General features: G+C 43.1%; 1 protein-coding gene across 4 annotated transcripts in view; it reads right to left on the bottom strand.

Annotated features, from left to right (window-relative positions):
• Nucleotides 1–18478, bottom strand: part of GALM (galactose mutarotase) — a 54657-nt gene that overhangs the window by 25548 nt on the left and 10631 nt on the right. For all 4 annotated transcript variants that reach the window (XM_027555049.1, XM_027555046.1, XM_027555047.1 and 1 more), the window contains exons 2-4: nucleotides 16415–16569; nucleotides 11859–12065; nucleotides 6233–6314 (exon numbers count right to left, since the gene is read on the bottom strand). In XM_027555049.1, coding sequence (XP_027410850.1) covers nucleotides 6233–6314; nucleotides 11859–12065; nucleotides 16415–16569 — 444 coding nt within the window. The remainder of the gene's footprint in view (nucleotides 1–6232; nucleotides 6315–11858; nucleotides 12066–16414; nucleotides 16570–18478) is intronic.

The following is an 18478-nucleotide window of genomic DNA, read 5'->3' as shown; positions in this document are numbered from 1 at the left end:
CAAAAGGATGAAATATAATATTTACAACCCTGGGAATGAATTAATCCCTGAAGAAAAGAAGGACTGAATTTTCTCACCTGCTCACATTCAGCTGGCTCAGAACCTAAGCAGGGCACCAAGGACCGGTTTCTTCCTGTTGCCACAGGGCAGGACACCAGATTCAAGCCTTGAAGCTAAATATCTGACCTGTCAGTGCTGGGTCTTTGTGGACTTCCACCTGTTCTTCCTGGTAAATAGCTTCTAGGAGTTTCACCTCTGGGAAACTGCAGGGACAGCCCTGACAACAACATCAAAAACATTCTCAAGAATAGCTGAAGATGCCTCAGGTAACAGAGTATGCACCCATCCTAAGCAGTAGCAAATGCTATATGGGCTGCACTTTTTTTTTTTTTTTTTAAGTGGAGAAAAGCAGTTGATCAGAAGAAGCTAAGCTCCACTTACTGCTGACATGCAAACCCAGCTTTGACAGCTGAGCTGCAGCTTTGCTCCTGGTCTACAGGTGAAATGAGCTCTCAGCCTTGCAGAAACGTATTGGTGCAGGAGAGAGGTGCCTATGAGCAAGGACCAGGCCTCACACTTGCTGGGGCATTTCTGGTGGGCTTTGAGGAAAAGAACAGCCTTCTACCAGAGCAGAGAAAGGGGAAGAATGAAGAGGCCACATAGGGCAGGCTCTTGTCTTCCATGCTTTACTGACAGAAAGGGCTGAAGACATTTTATATGTCCTCAGCTGTCAACAGGAAGAAAGGCAGGAGTAAAACAGGTACCCAAGGCTGCTGGAGGTCCTCATGCCCTGCCTGTAGTAGAGATCTAAAGGCAGCTATAGGACTTCCCTGGTGGTCCAGTGGTTAAGAATCCACCTGCCAATGCAAGGGACACGGGTTTGATCTCTGGTCTAGGAAGATTCCACATGTCGTGGGGCAGCTAAGCCTGTGCGCAACAACTACTGAAGCCCTCGTGCCCTAGAGCTCTTGCTCTGCAACGAGAGAAGCCATTGCAATGAGACGCACACGCTCTGCAGCTAGAATAAAGCCCTCATGCAGCAATGAAACCCAGTGGAGCCAAAAATAAAATTAGAGAAAAATAATAAACGTGGCTATAAGTTTAAGATGAGGGGATCTCATCATATTATGCTTGCTTTGGTTCCCTGAAATTCTCTGTCAGGGTATTCCTTTCCTCTCTCTGTAATAACACCCAATCAGTAAGACTGCTGCTACTGCTGCTGCTAAGTCGCTTCAGTCGTGTCCAACTCTGTGCGACCCCATGGACTGCAGCCTACCAGGCTCCTCCATCCATGGGATTTTCCAGGCAACAGTCCTAGACTGGGGTGCCATTGCCTTCTCCCATCAGTAGGACTGAGAAGAACAAAATGGAGGACAGGACTTTACTTCTACCCCAAACATACACGGGGGGAAGGTTCCTTTTTGCTGAGTAGCTCAGCCATAGTATTACAACTTCCGTACAGTAAGAGGTGTTACTTTCTATACAATGGGTTTTCCTACTACCTGAGAAGTTACTTACTGAGGGTCTATAACCAAGGTAAAACACCCTCAAAGTCTAGATCTGCATCAGCATTTCCCTTAAGAGCTCAGGTTACAGCCTTTATGAAGGAGTTGAAAAACAAATATAAATTAACAGCCACAAAAGATGGAGACTTGGCCTCTATCTTTGTCTCTCTCCTTTTTTTTCTTTGTAAATATTTTGTGCAAATACTTGTCTTTGGTTTTCTTTGCAGAAAAGCAGAATAAACTGAGAAAAAGGAGAAATGGGAAGGAAAATGGTGAGAGAAGCGGGGAGGCCACCTGTATAAAAGGTGGCAGAAGAATGAGAACTGACAACCATCCAAAGCTTTATTTATTTAGTTCCTAGCTTTCTGTTTCTTGGCTATATGGTGATCCTGGCTATCTATATAGTCAATAAATTAATTTACTTTTCTTTTTTTCCCCCTCTCTTGTCTTTCTTTCCAATCTCCCAGAATGTTTTTTGACATCTGACCATTTGTAGGATACAGGTCGAGTTAAGAGCCTGCCTCAGTTTTAACACCAGACTGCCTGGGTTTGAACCCCAGCTTTCCACTGCTCTTTAAGTGAGTGCTCCTCGGTACATGACTCAAACTCCTTGTGTTACAGTTCCCACCTCCATTAAATAAGAAAAATGAGCAGAACCTGGTTATAGGGTCGTGGTATGGATTCTTTATTTATAAAGTGCTCTCTGAAATGGCAGCCATGATTATTATAAACCCTCACCTCATCTCTCAGGTAAACAGTATCTTCCTTTGCCTCAATTCAACACGACTGCAGTCTCTAGTTACTGTATATCAGTTCCCAGAACTCGTAATGAGTGCAGCTGGTCTCACAGGTTTCTTGTAGTATGTCTCAAGGAAGTGGGCTTGGGGTTCAGTGCAGCCCAGTTCTGGCTGAATACCTGGTACACCTGTGAGTCTGTCCTGGGTGGATTGGCCTTGAACCCCAGGCAAGCCTAGGGTCATCCAAGGCCAACCCAGGACTGCAGCCATAGCAGAGCCTGGTGCAGATCTGACCTGGCCCCCACAAACCTCTATTGATCCATCCATAATTTTCTGCCACCAAAAGCATGTGCTGAATGCTTCAGAAGCCCAGCACTGCCCCGGGGACAGTCTTGCTGTTTCCTGCACTGCCCATTCTTGTCCATCTCCATCCAAAACATCTTTCTCCTTCTCACTACCTGGCAAAATTCTACTTGCCTTTCCAAGATTTATTTCATTCTCATCTCTTCTATCATAGGGATTATATCTATCTTGACATTATTTTCCAGGTTAGTGGATAATATTCTGGCTTGACTCCTCCACCAGTCAATTCCTGGTGAGCCCAGCTACACTGGGGAGGCATTTTTTTTTTTTTTTCATGTTGCAATAAAAGCACATATTGGGCAAGAAAAATTTATTTCTAAGAAGAAACATATTTCAGTGAATGTTTAAACCATATAACACTCCCAGAACAGAAACAAAAACTATCATGAAATTTTTAATCTTCATCCTTAGAAGTCCGTCATCTTCAGAGCCAGGTAAACAGAGCCTCAAAATCCACCATCATTACTAAAATTGGGGAGGCATTTCTGAATGACCAAATGACTTTGGACTGGCCTCAGTTAAGCCACTTGCCTGTGGGCTTTTGGTCAATATTAAGAGTCAGATAAGGGAGAATGGATACATTTATATGTATTCTGAGTTACTTTGCTGTCCACCTGAAACTATCACAACATTGTTAATTGGATATACTCTAATATAAAATAAAAAGTTTAAAAAAGAAATGTAATCTGAGCTCCTACAGATTTCTTCTTGGCTGAAAGTGGGCCAGACATGTGAAATCTTACATCACTGAAGGGGAGAATAGAAGTTACCACCCTTTTTGGAGGAAGTTCCAAAGGAACAATAGTTGTTTCTTAAGCATTTCTGAGAAAGAAGGAAGAAAACATCCCTTAATTTCAGTTTAAGTGCCACTGGGCAAACAGATATAATCTATGAGGGACCAGCTAAAGTATGATTATGTAAAAGAAAATTACAAATTTTTCATGAGCTCTGAAGTTGTTGCAACTTATTTACGTAATAGAGTTCTAATGAATTTGACGGTGAAGATGGTAGTAAAATGTTATACTAAGAGCCTTATAGAATTACAGAATGTAAGAGTTACAAGTGACTTTATAGACCAATTGTTGGTTCTTAATCATGAGTATGGTGCTTCCTTGGTGGCTCAGCAGTAAAGAATCTGGCTGCCAATGCAGGAGACACAAGTTTGATCCCTGGGTAGGAAAGATCCCCTGGAGGAAGGCATGGCAACCCACTCCAGTATTCTTGCTAGGAAATTCCCATGGACAGAGGAGCCTGGTGGGCTACAGTCCATGGGGTTGCAAAGAGTTAGACACACTGAAGCAACTGAGTACACAGGCAATCACGAATACATGGTACAATTTCCAATGTTCCACAGAAAACTAAGATAGATTTGGATAATCAGTTGTCACATTTTTTTACAAAGTAAGACAAATTCAATTTAAAAGGTCCTTCTTTATTCCAAGATTAAATTTTTCCCATTTTTGTAGTGTTAATATATTCTTTCTTTTATGAAAAATGGTGACTATGAATGGTAGTTTTTTTTTTAATGTAGCCTATTTAACTCTGCTTCTTATTATCCCAATCAGTTAAATTTTTTAAATCAAAATATAATATGCATATATTCCCAATTAATTTTAATAGCTCTGTATTTGTAATAGCTTTCTAGCTTGGCAAAATGAAAAGCTGAGCAACCTGAGATAAATTTCCCTAATTTTTTAAAATAAAATTTATGGGTATGATTTATAAAAATTTATGAACCCTGATTGAGTTGAACATCCTATTTGCAAAAAAAAAAAAGGAGTCTGGAGAGGTTAAATATTAAAGCATTATACACGCACTGAAGGTCCCGTAGCCAGTCAATAGCCAAGCCAAGACTGGAACCTGGGCTCTTGCCTCCTGAAAGTTCAGAGCTCTTACAGCCTACTCAGCTTCACAGGCGTCCAGGATTAGTATAGAGGGGAGAATTTGACCTAAAGCTACTTACAGTGCAGAACTGTGATGAACATGAGTTTTACGTGGTCAATTAGATTACATGTTAAGTTGTATTGTGCTTTGCCACAATTATCTCTTACAATCATGACAAATAATCTTTACCTGGCATGAATTATGCATTTTTGTGTGTGATTTTCGTCTGATCAAAACTCAGTAGGATAACATAAAATTTTACAAATATACAGAAAGAAATATGCCCTTATTTCATCACCTCGCTCATAAGCTACTTAGCTCATTTTCTTACTTATCAGTCACAAAACAGTAGCTGCCACTATTTTTCCCTTGCAGCTCACAATATAAGAGCTCCAATGCAATAATTCTGCCTCTAGGACGAGACGAGCCAGCTTCCTCAAGCCTACCTGTTAAGCCACGTCCTTATCAGATAACACACGTGATCAGACCAAGGTAAATATAAAAAAACCCTGGAGCCAGGAAAACATTCAACTCTGTGATGCCAAAAAATTGTAATCAGAGGAGCTGATGAAGAAAGCATTTGTCTTTCTAGACTTCTGCTCTGCCTTCCCTTCATCCTCTACTTTTGTTTATTTTAGCTTTCTTTGATGATGCTTTTAACAAAATCCCAGTAAGAATATGTACCTATCGCTTTGGGGGTGATTACTCCAAGTTAATTTCTATAACCTGCCACAGATAATAGTACCCCTGCAGGTCATCTTGTTGTCATCCATCTGTCCCCTGGAGCCAGATGGGGGTACACATATGATCCAGTACAAAATTACACTCATCAATCCTGGAGATAACACACGAACCAAGGTTTCTTCTTTCTTTTTTTACACTGAGGTAACTCATATATCATTTCAAAGTGCACAGTTCAGCAATGATCAGTATATTTACAAGGTTGTGCAACCATCACCACTATCCAATTCCAGAATCTTTCACCCCCAAAGAAATCTCATACTCATTATCACTCCCCATTCTCCTCTGTCCCCAGCCCCTGGGAAACCACTAATTGACTTTCTATCTCTATGGATTTGCCTATTGAATGAAGGTACTTTTGATCCCAAATAATAATAATAACCAAAGTGACCTCAATTCAGCTAACCCAGGACACACACAAACACAGAGATACACACACACACACACACCCATGAAATACCTCTCTGGCAACACCTCACCTTCCCTTCTAGTATGCAAGACTCCTTCCATGCCATTCCCCTGTATTTCAGAGGTGATATACCTGCATTTGTCTTACTCAAGATGCAAGCCATCCCACCTTTTTCCTCTTCTGTCAAAAACCATGACATGTTCTATCGGGTTCTGCATTTGTAGGGTAATGCTTAGGTAAATTCCCCTCTGCTAAGATGCTAAGAAATAACAGATTAACAGTTTAGTGGGGACCTTCTGAAGTCTAAAGCTCAGCTGGAATGACCATCTGACCCAGTTGTTTGGGACTATCTCAGCGTATGCCTGTTGCCTGGCTTAATTATTAACAGCATTCCCTTTCCCTCTCAATATTGTCATGGTTTGAGCGTCTAACTACATGGTCTCCCAACCTTACCCAAAATAAATGACTAATTATGGTAACTATGAGCACTGTGTCAGGCCAACAGGGGAAATATATTTAGGGAAATGAAGTTTTAATGTTTCTCACACTGCACCCCAGTTCTGCATTCCTATAAAAGGTTTAAATTCACCAACCTGTAGGAATCAGGACTTCATCCACAGGCAAAAAAGCATCAGCTTCTATAGTGACTTCATGGTCATATATATTTGGGGAACCCTGGGAGAGAAAAATTAGAGAAAGAAATGAAGATTTAATGCTCAGTCTTATATATTTGCTTTACAACTTCTCTTGCAGAAATGATTTCAAGTATTGATGAAAACTTCAGAAATCTCATTTGACTGATGAGGATGACTAATGTGTTCATTTAAGTTAGGTAGGTAGGGGCTCAGAATAGTAGCCGGTACATCTGAAAGAAGATTCCAAGGATGATCCCAGCATGACTTTTCTGAATGGAATGATGAAAGTGAAAAGTCAGAGAGACAATGGTGGTTTGAAAGCCTTTAGGGTTTACACTTATTAGCAGAGGGGTTTCTTCTACTCTTCACATGCCAGGCAAAGAGAAGAGCAAGGGTCAGCAACCTGTAACACACAGGTGCTGGGTGTTCAAAGCATCGCCTGTAGGCTCGCTAGGGGTGGGCCATGTCACCACTTCTCTGGCCTAGTTCCCACCCAGAAGTCCCCCACTCCCTGCCACATAGCAGAAGACTGGGAGTCAGAACTGGGGTCCCAGCTCCTCCATAAAGACAGCCTGCCCTCCTGGCAGAGTCCAAGTCTGGTACATTAAGTGTTAGTTGGTGGTCAGAAAGGCCTGGGGTCTAATCCTGGCTCCCAGTGAGTGGCCCAGGGAAGTCACTAAACCTCCTGGAATCTCACTTCCTTCAGCATAAGACTGGGCTGATGCACCCATTCTCTCCAGGGTTCTCATGGGGAACAGTTTAGTCAAATGTGCTTGCAAACTGGAAAATACACATATGTGCTTCTAACAAGAAGGGTTATATTTTAACAGCAGTATTTTTAGTTAATTAAAAATTTTTATTTATTTATTTATTTATGGCTGTGCTGGGTCTTTACTGCTGCACGGGCTTTTCTCTAGTTTCACAGAGTTGGGGCTACTCTTTAGTTGCAGTACGAGGGCTTCTCACTGCTGTGGCTTCTCTTGTTGCAGAGTACAGGCTCTAGGGTGCACGGGCTTCAGTAGTTGTGGCCCACAAGCTCAGTACTGTGGTTCCGAGGCTCTAAAGTACAAGCTCAATAGCTGTGGTGCACAGGCTCAGTTCCTCTGCACCACGTGGGATCTTTCCGGATCAGGGATCTAACCTGTGTCTGACGCACTGGCAGGCGGATTCTTGACCACTGAGCACCAGGGAAGCCCTAATAGCAGTGTTTTAGAGCTTCCCAGCAAAAGATGTCGGAGAAGGCAATGGCATCCCACTCCAGTACTCTTGCCTGGAAAATCCCATGGACGGAGGAGCCTGGTAGGCTGCAGTCCATGGGGTCACTAGAAGTCGGACACGACTGAGTGACTTCACTTTCACTTTTCACTTTCATGCATTGGAGAAGGAAACTGCAAGCCACTCCAGTGTTCTTGCCTGGAGAAGCCCAGGGACGGGGGAGCCTGGTGGGCTGCCGTCTATGGGGTTGCAAAGAGTTGGACACGACTGAAGCAACTTAGCTAGCGGCAGCAGCAGCAACAAAAGATGTGGGATGGAAAGCAGCTGAGGGCTTTGCTGAGTGAATGCTCAAAATAAACTACACCGGTAGTTTCCAACTGGGGATGATTTTGCCCCACAGCTGTCCTGAGACATGTTCAATTGTCACGACCAGGGACAGTCATGCTCCTGGGGAAGCAGTTCTTGGAAGAGGCCATGGATTCTGTCAAACAGCCGACCGCACCCAGGACAGCCTCCCCACCCCCACAACGAGGAATTATCTGGCCCAAAACGTCAACAGTGTTGAGGCCGAGAAACCCTGAACTGAGGTAAATTGAAGGCTCTGCAGTTTCCTGAGACGTAGGCAGAGAGAGGTGTGCGCTCTGGGTACAAACTGAAAACAGACTCTATAGTGAGATGGCCTCAGCCGCACAATCAAATGGAGTCATCCTGAGGAGAAAGGCCAAGATTTTAGAGGCCATGAGAATTGATGTCTACACATGACAGAGACCAGTTTATTTACACTACCAAGAGTTTCTGAGGAACTGTTTCTGAGGAACTAGGATCCACTTGGCTTGTCCCAGCGGTCGGGGGTAGGAGTGGGTGGGAGACAAGGCTGGAGCAGAGGCCTCTGCCCACACCGTCTTAGCCACATCTTTCGACCCTGATCTGACCTGGGAAGGCAGGTCCAAGATGGCAGTGGCCTGCATGGCTGCCTACAGCTGTTACAGCCTAGAAGGGTCTCTCTCCCATGTGACTCTCCCTGTGGCATCATCTCATGCCTCAGGCTACTGAGAGCACCGAAGAGGCGCCTGGGACTGAGGAAGAGAATTTGGGACTCTTTCTTTGGCTCGAATTATTTGTCTGATGCTCACCTCAAGGTTGAGTAGTATTCCACTGTATGAATATATCACTTGTTTATCTGTTCTCCTGTTAACAGACTTTTGGGTTGCTTCAGAATTTTTTTTTTTACTATTCTGAATAGAGTGTCTTGGGAATTTCCTTTTACTTCTTTTTTTTTAAACACTAGGGCAGGAAGAAAATGATTCCATATGAAAATCACAAACCAATAAACTGAGTCCAAGATGTTAAGAAGAAGTCTGGGAGGAGAAAGAAAGGAACACTGACTAAGCACCCACTCTCTTAATTGTTGAGTCACTAAACAGCAGTAACATTCCTTCAGTAAAGAAAGCATGCTTTTCAGTTTATGGCTCTCTTACTTGGAATAATGCAATGTCTCCTCTCGTGGATTATTACTGTTGGATTATTTTCTTTTCCAGGCTGATGAAAACTTGGCAAGGAATGCTGATTCACAAACAGAACTGAGGCCCATCTCTGAGTTCAGTGTTTGCTTTCATTAACTTTGGTTGCTACTGTTTGTATTACTAATGTTAATCATTGAGAGCTGACTATGGCTTGGATGGGGCATTAAAGACCTTTATGTGCATTGCCATGACCACCACCTTAATTCAGCTCTAATCACCTCTAGCAAAATAGACACTGTTGGTTCCTACCCAAAAGCCGTCTCAACTCCATTATTAGCAAACACCCTCCTTTCCCCCTGGCAGAACACTGACTAGTTGATTCATCCTATATGAGGATATATTCAGGGATAGGACCCCCACCTGGGCCCCAGAGAGCAAACTGTCTAATTCCCTCACTGGTGATTAGGTTAAGCAGAGCATAGGACACACTCTGGTCAACAAAATGTGAGCAAAGTCTGTTGAGGAGCTTCTGGAAAAAGTTTTGCTTCTTCTTAAAAATGGAACATTAGAGATGGAAAAAAAAGAGGAGGTCCAGTTTTTAAAATCTCTGGATGTGACTATATGAAAAGGTGACTCATGGAGCTGTGGCAACCATTTTGTAATTATGAGGGGATAAGCCTGAAGACAAAAACCGTAACACTGAAAAAGCAGAATGGAATGACGGAAGAATTTGGGTCCTTGACCACATACCTACACAGACATACCAGAACCATAACTATTGCTTTTCATCTCAAATTGCCCCAGGCCTGCTTTCATAGCTCTTAAGGCAAAGTTTCAGTTTTGTTTTGTTTTTTTAAAGTTCACCCACTTTTGCATTAGATAAGAAAGGAACGGCCAAAAGAAAAAAAAAAAAACCTCAACTAATCTACAACCTACATACCTTTTCCATTCTTTGAAAAACACCCTGCTTTCCTGTCTCTAGGCCTTCAACACTCAAACTTAGAAGTGATGAGTCAAAGCTTGACCCCCCCAAGTAGGACAAAAGTTTGCTAATTAAATTTAAAAGACAAACAAAAAGAAAATATATATGATGAGTTGATTACTTTAAATATTAAGCTTTGAGCTATTTTTCCTGGGGAGGGTTTAAAACACACAATAATGCTTTTCTGGTGGGGCAAGAGATGTTCTGAAAATTCAGAGACCCCTTGACCCCAGGCTGATTAACTGCCCAGCAACTCTTACGTGTCTGCTCCAACGGCTGGTGGCCCCCACCCCTGGAGCTACTGGCTGTGGATCTGAGCTGTACTTACTAAGACAGCACACACAAGGGAGTTCGCCCTGACCACTTTTCTGTGTGGGATCTGTGATCTGGGAAACAATCCAGCCTCTGGAAAAAAAAAAAATTTAGAAATACCTGTCCCTCCAAGTCCTTGTAGGAAAATTCTGGTCAGGAGGGTCCTCCTCTCGGGTAAACAGAAAGAGCCTTAGTGAACCTTACACCCCCATTTTGTGTCCTTCATTGGAACACACAGGCAGATGTAATACTTCACACCGAATTTCTCTATTTCTGAATCTATTCCTTTAGACCACCCCCTTGGTTAAAAAAATGTGGAAAATAGTGAAAAATCACCATGATCTGCCACCCACACAATACCATTAATATTTTGTGTTATTTCTGTGAAGTTTCCTTCTGAACTTATTTTTGAAAGTGGGGTTTTATGCTTATGACTGCAGAGTCTTTTATGGCTTGTGCATGTTTGTCTTTTTTTTTTTTTTGGTTTGTCTTTAAGATCTCAAGAAGGATGCTTCTTCAACATAAGGAATGAGCAAGTGAAGAACCACCTTTCTTATTTTCAAAGGAAGAGCTTTGGAAATTATGTAAGAACAAAGTAGCTCATGCTATTTGAAAAGATTCTAGAAAAAAATCAGCAGGACCATCAGCAAACTCCTAAAAAGTATAAAAATGCAAGGTATTACTAGCTGGCTGTGAACATCATTTTGTGGTAGGAAATCATGCCAAAGTGATTCAAGTATAGTGAACAATGATGAGCTTCTCAGATGAAGAGAAAGTCATAGACGGAATCTAGAGTTTAGCTAAGTCTTTTATTCTGTGTCATGTAATAACTTCCTCAATAAGCTAAAATATTACCAGTAGGGGGGAATGAGGTAGTTTAGAAGGATAATTACCTAAGAGGGGCTCTCAGTGTCTTCCCACCACTCTTAGGTGGTTTGTACAGTGGGAGCACCCCAATACTGGCAGCATTTCCTAAAAGGGGCTGGGCTAAGTACATTTCCAAGGATCCAATATAGAAAATGCCTTACTTAGAAGTAATTTTTAGGGGAGGGGGAGGAGTGGAATAGGGGAAGCAAATGTAAGCCCTTGTCACAGTTAGAGGAGAGGGAGTATTTTTTTTTTTAATATTTTTATTTATTTATTTGGCTGAGCCTGGAGGATCTTCAGTTGTGGCATGCAAACTCTTAGTTGCAGCATGTGAACTCTTAGTTTTGGCATGTGGGATCTAATTCCCTGACCAGGGATCGAACCTGGGACCCCTGCTTTGGGAGTTCAAGAGTCTTAGCCACTGGACCACCTGGGAAGTCCCAGATGAGAGGGAGTTCTTGAAATAGCTAGTTTTACCTGTCTGAGCATGTGGGCAGCCAAGCTATTTAATGTACTCCCTTCCCTATAATTTCCATTTGTTGAGCAGCTACTACGAGTCAGATGCTTTGCTGGGTGCTGGTCCTCACTCCAAGGGCGACCCCATCTCCAGAGTAATTCCCTAGTGGGTTAGTCTCTTCAGTCACAGCCCCACCACCCCCAGGTCAATCCACAAAGCTCATTGCAAGAGAGAAGAGGCAAGTGACACTTTACACTACAGCAGGTAAGCAGAGGCAAGTTCACTTACCTGGCCTGCCAGGTTGAAGTAAGAATGATTGGTCAGATTGACTGGGGTGGTCTGACTGGCCTGTGCTCGATAGTTGACCACAAGCTCACCGCCATCCAGTGTGTACATCACCCAGACTTTTAACTCTCCAGGGTAGCCTTCCTCACCGTCTGGACTGACCCGTGAGAACTCGACACCATTTGACAGCACCCGAGGGGTCCAGAGGACCTGGAAGAAAGTATTTTCAAAGCTATTTAGTCACTCTAGTGCCGAGCTAAATGCCACATTGCAATATTTAAGGACAGCTTGGAACCTTAAAAATAAAACTAGTGAGGATAACAAAACAGAAGCAGACTCAGATAGAAAAAACTAGTGTTACCAATGGGGTTTCTGTAAGGATAGAGGATTAAACATACAAACATCTATGTATAAAATAAATAAACTACAAGGATATATTATACAGCACGGGGAATATAGCCAACAGCTTCCCTTGTGGCTCAGCTGGTAAAGAATCCGCCTGCAATGTGGGAGACCTGGGTTTGATCCCCGAATTGGGAAGATCCCCTGGAGAAAGGGAAGGCTCCCTACTCCAGTATTCTGGCCTGGAGAATTCCATGGACTGTATAGTCCATGGGGTCACAAAGAGTTGGACATGACTGAGTGACTTTCACTTTCACTTATAGTAACTTTATTTATTTAGAGAAGAGGTTAATTTTTTTTTGGCTGCACTGGGTCTTCATTGTTGCATGGGCTTTTCTATAGTTGCAGCGAGTAGGGGCTACTCTCTAGTTGCACAGTGTAGGCTTCTCACTGTGGTGCCTTCTCTTGCCGCAGAGCATGGGCTCTAGGCATGCGGGCTTCAGTAGCTGTGGTTCCCAGGCTCTAGAGCACAAGCTCAGTAGCTGTGGCACATGGGCTTAGTAGCTCTGCAGCATGTGGGATATTTCAGCACCAGGGATTGAACCTGGGTCTCCTGCATTGGCAGGCGGATTCTTTACTACTGAACCATCAGGGAAGACCCTATAATAACTTTAAATGGAATACAATCTTTAAAACTTGTGAACCACGATGTTATACACCTGAAATGTGTACATAATCTTCTATGCCTTATCAAGTGCCCATTATGAGCCCAGGGACTTGCTAGAAACGTCACACAATCTTTTCTGTCTCAGGACTGACTTAAAGTGGGTACCATTATCCTCATTTAAAGATGAGAGAGCAGAGGCTCAGAAAGGATAAACTGCTTGTTCCAGGCCACACAGCTAGTAAAACGCTGGAATTGAATCAAGTGATCTAATCCTAGAGCCTGCCTCCTTATCATACACCATCAGAGGATGAGGTAGCCAGAGACCTCCAGTCCCTTTGGGGAGCCCTGGGATCACTAGTAAAGGGAATCTTTGCTGACATGAGACCTTCATTTGTTGGGTGCTCATTAGCCACTGACCTGGTGCTTTACATAAACCATTTGAAAAGGATTTGGCTGAACCAACTAAAATTACCATTTTTGTAGGTCAAAACAGTTGTGCACTGGCAATTTCTTTTTTTTTTTTCCCCACTGGCAATTTCATATGGGTACAACTAATATTATTACCCACATTTTACAGATAAACAAACTGAGTACAGTGGTGTTAACTTGGCCTTAATGTGGGAGGTGTTAACTCTACCTCCCACATTCTATAGGATGGAGTAGAACACTTTCACACTTAATGCAGTTACTTAAAGGGAAAAAAATCTTGTTTAAAGTCATACATGTAATGAGTGACAGAGCTAGGATTCAAACTTAGCCTGAGAGTTATAGTGGAATAGTTTACACTATTCCACAGCCTTACTTTCAGTGAATGTTTTATTCCAATCTTCGTTTTCAACGGCGGAGTTGAGACCAAACACTGTCATTCCAAACAGACTTGGAAGACAGCAACCTGTGTGGGCCATAAGAGTGGCCCATGCGCCCAGGCTCTGCCTACCGACTCCTGACATGGCCTGCATCTCTCACTGACACTACATTTGCCAGGAAGTGGAGCCCGGTAGGAAGGGAGGTCTCTGCCTTCACCTACAGTGAAAGCAGCTGGTATTTGAAACAAATTCAGTGACCTTGGTAAAAAATTAATTTTACACCCTAATTATCTCCTGGAAATGGTGAACTTTTGAGACACTTGAAATATAAAACCCAGTATATGTGTGATTAAAGAAAAAGGTCAATTAAAGTCAATCCTAAAGGAAATCAGTCCTGAATATTTATTGGAAGGACTGATGCTGAAATTGAAACTCCAATACTTTGGGCACCTGATGTGAAGAACTGACACATTGGAAAAGACTCTAATGCTGGGAAAGATTCAAGGCAGGAGAAGGGGACAACAGAGGATGAGATGTTTGGATGGCATCACAGACTCGATGGACATGAGTTTGAGCAAGCTCCGGGAGTTGGTGATGGACAGGGAAGCCTGGCGTGCTGCAGTCCATTGGGTCGCAAAATGTCAGATACTACTGAGCGACTGAACTGAACTGAACTGAACTGAAAGAAAAAGGAATCCCCCAAATGGGAAATTTTATAAATAAAATATTTGAAATAAAATGGTCTTAACTTGCTACCTTGTTTTTCTCCTTTAGAGAAAGGACACGATGGAAAGATTTTCGTGTAAGTCAATATCATCAGATAAAGTGGAAAGTCTTATTCACAGGAGAATTTCCCTGACTCAGTAGTTTCCAAATTTTCCTGAAAACTTCCAAATTTGTTTCTCTAGGCCTACTTACACCATTTCTAATCCTGTCAGGTTATTCAAATTTCATCTTTAAAAAAATGTGTTGGTATAAATAAGAAAACAATTACCCGCAAACCGACAATTATGCAGTAATTGTTGAGATCAAACACAACTGAAAGCAAAGTTCATGTGATACTGCTCATGTTGCTCCATGAAAACCTCATGTCCTAAAATTTCAATGGCTTCATGATTATATTCCGAGTCTTTCCCCACCCTCTGCGGGCTGTTGCACAGCCACTCTCTCAAATATCCACTTATTAAATGACATGCTATATTTTCTTGAAGAACAGTTCAACTCCAACCTCCCTAGCTGCCATTAATACCAGTTCCTGTAGCACACCTCTGGCATCTATACTATGTGGCTCGTTGCCTATAACTGTTATTCTTGTAACTTACTACATGATGCTCACTATACTGGAGTATCAGGAATCCCCATCCTATTATGCTCCCTGGTTCACAGAAGAGGCTCAGTAAACACACGGCAGAGAAGGATATAAACACTCACTATCTTTCTGTGTTTGTTCCTACACGGAGTACCCTGTAAGTAACACCTCTGTGGCAGCAGGAAGAAGCTAGAACAAGGTGCTGAGGCTCCTCTGAAGACTCCTGGCCAAACAGAGCTGAACCTAACTTCCTCTGGTTGGGGTTTGCCCATGGACCTGGCGTATTCCAGAGACCCTCTGCCCTAACACTGCCAGGACAGAAGCCATCCTCTGCCTTCAGCCATCTCTGGCATGAGGAGTTTCATCATGGAGGAAAGGGGAAGTAATGGGGCTGTCTGGCTCTAAGCCACAGACAGGATGCTGATAGAACAGGGCAAACAGAGTGACCAACTTCCTTCGGCAGGATACGTGGCGATTAGGAGGTAGAAAAGAAGAAATTGTGATTCTTAACATGCCATAAATGTTCCTGTCTTCTCTGGCTTTTCTCTAGGAAATAACCTGGGTGGTACAATTTAAAGGAAAGCTAACTACCAAAATTACCTCTCTAAAATTAGACTAGTAAGACAATCGCTGAGGTTAACCTGCAGACTCCCACACAGCTAGGAAAGAACAGGAAGCCAGGCATTCCCACCTCAGGGAGAAGCTGTCTGATCAGTTTATTTTCCTAACCTGGTTTTCCAGGGGTTCACTTACAGGATGGAAGTTAACGTGGAAAGGGGGAACTGGAGAGAACCTGACGTCATTTTGAGGTGTGAGCCCCTTCACTGGAAGGGTAGCCTGGATGGGGCAGCACGATACCTGCCTGTCGGGGTCGGGGGGAAGAGCTCATAGACCAATACTAGCGGGGTGTTGGGTTGGGGGTACGCAGGTGGCTGTGGCAGACACCAGCAATTGTAGTATATATAGGAATGAGGGCTTTGGGTCAGGCAGCCCAACTTAGGAGTTGTGTGGCCTTTCAGGGCCTCAGATTTCTCATCTGGTGATAATATGGGGTTCTAATAAGGGTGGGAGGTAATATATGCAAATGCTTTGTGCAGGAAGTGGTACATATTGTCTTTAATCCACTTTTCTGTTCTGCCTAAAGTCAACTCTCTGATCCCAAAACTGTGAGACAGGCGTTCATTCCCTGTCTTTCCTAAGTCAAAGGTTGTCATCCTTTCACTCAGGGGCTCCCCTGCCTACTATAGTCAGATGGTCTAGAGAAAGGTGGGTCCTGGAACACAGCCAGCAATCTCCTTCATGAGAGCAGCCTCTTTCCTGGATCACCTTACCATGCATTGACTCTAGGGCCTAGGGCTGTGCCTTGCAAAGGCATGCTTGAAGGGACTTAGTGAGGTGTGCCAGGTGAGGACACTGTGCAATGACTTCAACTCACCTTGTCAAACCCTTTGACTCCTCCATGCAGGCTGTTGGGCCCGTTGTTAATGGCTAGTTTATACTCCTTCCCATCCAACGTGAACGTTCCTTTGGCAATTCGGTTGGCCACCCTGCCAACCACAGCTCCAAAGTAGGGCTGCTTTTGGAGGTACCCTGCAAGGATATGGGATGACAGCGATTTTAAAACCTTCAAGCCAAAAATGAGGCTCACACTGCTGCCCACCACTTCCTTCTAAGGGCAGCTGTAAGTATTAACAACATGGGCATACCACATGTGCATGGAAGCAGGGAAAATTGGTGTTCTTTACACACCACCCTTCCCCTTTCCAAAAGTAATTCATATTCTTTACAAACATTTTAAAAAACTAAAGCACAAAGAAGAAACTTAAATCATCCTGATCTTATCACTAGAGAGAACCACTGACTGTTAATATTGGGTTTTTTTTTGGCTGCACTGGGTCTTTGTTGCTGCACATGAGCTACTCTCTGGTTGCTGTGCACAAGCTTCTCATGGCAGTGGCCTCCCTTGCTGAGGAGCATGGGTGCTGGGCTCTAGGGCATGCAGGCTTCAGCAGCTGTGGTGCTCTGATTTAGTTGTCCCACAGCATGTGGAACCTTCCCAGATGAAGAACTCAACCTATGTCCCCTTCACTGGCAGGCAGATTCTTAACCACTGGACCACCAGAAAGTGCACCATTTATATTCTTATGTATATCTATATTGTTTATTTCTTTTGCTTGTTGTTTTGGCCACGTAACATGGCTTGCAGGATCCCAGCTCCCTGGTGGTGGTGGTGGTGGTGGTGGTTTAGTCACTAAGTTGTGTCCGACTCTTGAGACCCCATGAACTGTAGCCTGCCAAGCTCCTCTGTCCATGGGATTCTCCAGGCAAGAATACTGGAGTGGGTTGCCATTTCCTTCTCCAGGGGATTTTTCCCAACCGAGGAACTGAACTCGGGTCTCTTGCATTGCAGGCAGATTCTTTACCAACTGAGCTACAAGGGAAGCCCCACCAGTTCCTTGACCTAGGATCAACTGAGTGCCTCCTGCAGTGGAAACTCACAGTCCTAACCACTGGAATGCCAGGGCATTCCCTCCTATGTAGATCTGCGTATTCCCTTTAATATTTGAGTATACATGTGCATATGCTTTTCAAATGGGTTTCTTTCACTTAGAAACATGCATTTAAGGTTGCTCCATATATTTTTGTGGACTGATTTTTTCTAGCACAGCATAATATTCTGTTGTCTGGATGTACCACAGTTTACTTATCCATTCACCTATTGAAGGGCATCTTGGTTGCTTCCAAGTTTGGGCAATTATGGATAAAACTACTACAAATATTCATATGGAGGTTTTTGTATGGAGATATATTTTTAACTCCCTTGAGTAAAATACCAAGGAATGTGACTGCTGGATCATATGATAAGAGTATGTTTAATCTTGCAAGAAACTGCCAACTATCTCCCAAAGTAGCTATACCATTTTGTATTCCCAGCAACGAATGAGAGTTCCTGTTGCTCCATGTGCTTGCCAGCATCTGGTGCTGTCACTGTTCTGGACTTTGGCCATTCTAATAGGTCTCAACGTTGTTTAAATTTCCCTTTCCCTGATGACATATAACGTGGAACAAATTTCATTTGCTTTCCAGGATCTCGAAAATGTGAAAAGCAGGACTTCTGTTCAAAAATCATTTAGCTACATCTCCTTTTGACTCCTACCTTGATTCATTCAACTGGTGTACACCAAGCCCCTACTCGTTGCCAGCCACATGCTTGGCATTGGAGACAAGGATAAATTCAACAGTAAGCTGCATCATGGACTTGCAAGAATTCTCTCAGAAGGGACCACTTTCTGGCAACAATGAATAAGCCCACCAGTAAGAAGCACTGTTCAACCCTTGGTTTAGATGAAAAGTTTTTAAGGATTAAATGGTAAGGATAGCAGAAATGACTGCTCCTAACTGTCTCTGAGAAACTCTTCAGAACAACTGGATTTTATATTATTTTCTTATGTTACTAAGTTTTTTTTTTTTTTTTTTCCCAGCTGCATTGTGTCTTCGT

The sequence above is a fragment of the Bos indicus x Bos taurus genome, chromosome 11 (genome assembly GCF_003369695.1).
Source record: "Bos indicus x Bos taurus breed Angus x Brahman F1 hybrid chromosome 11, Bos_hybrid_MaternalHap_v2.0, whole genome shotgun sequence".
NCBI lineage: Eukaryota > Metazoa > Chordata > Mammalia > Artiodactyla > Bovidae > Bos > Bos indicus x Bos taurus.
Note: the sequence above shows the minus strand (reverse complement) of the source record. Positions and strands in the feature narration are given on the sequence as shown.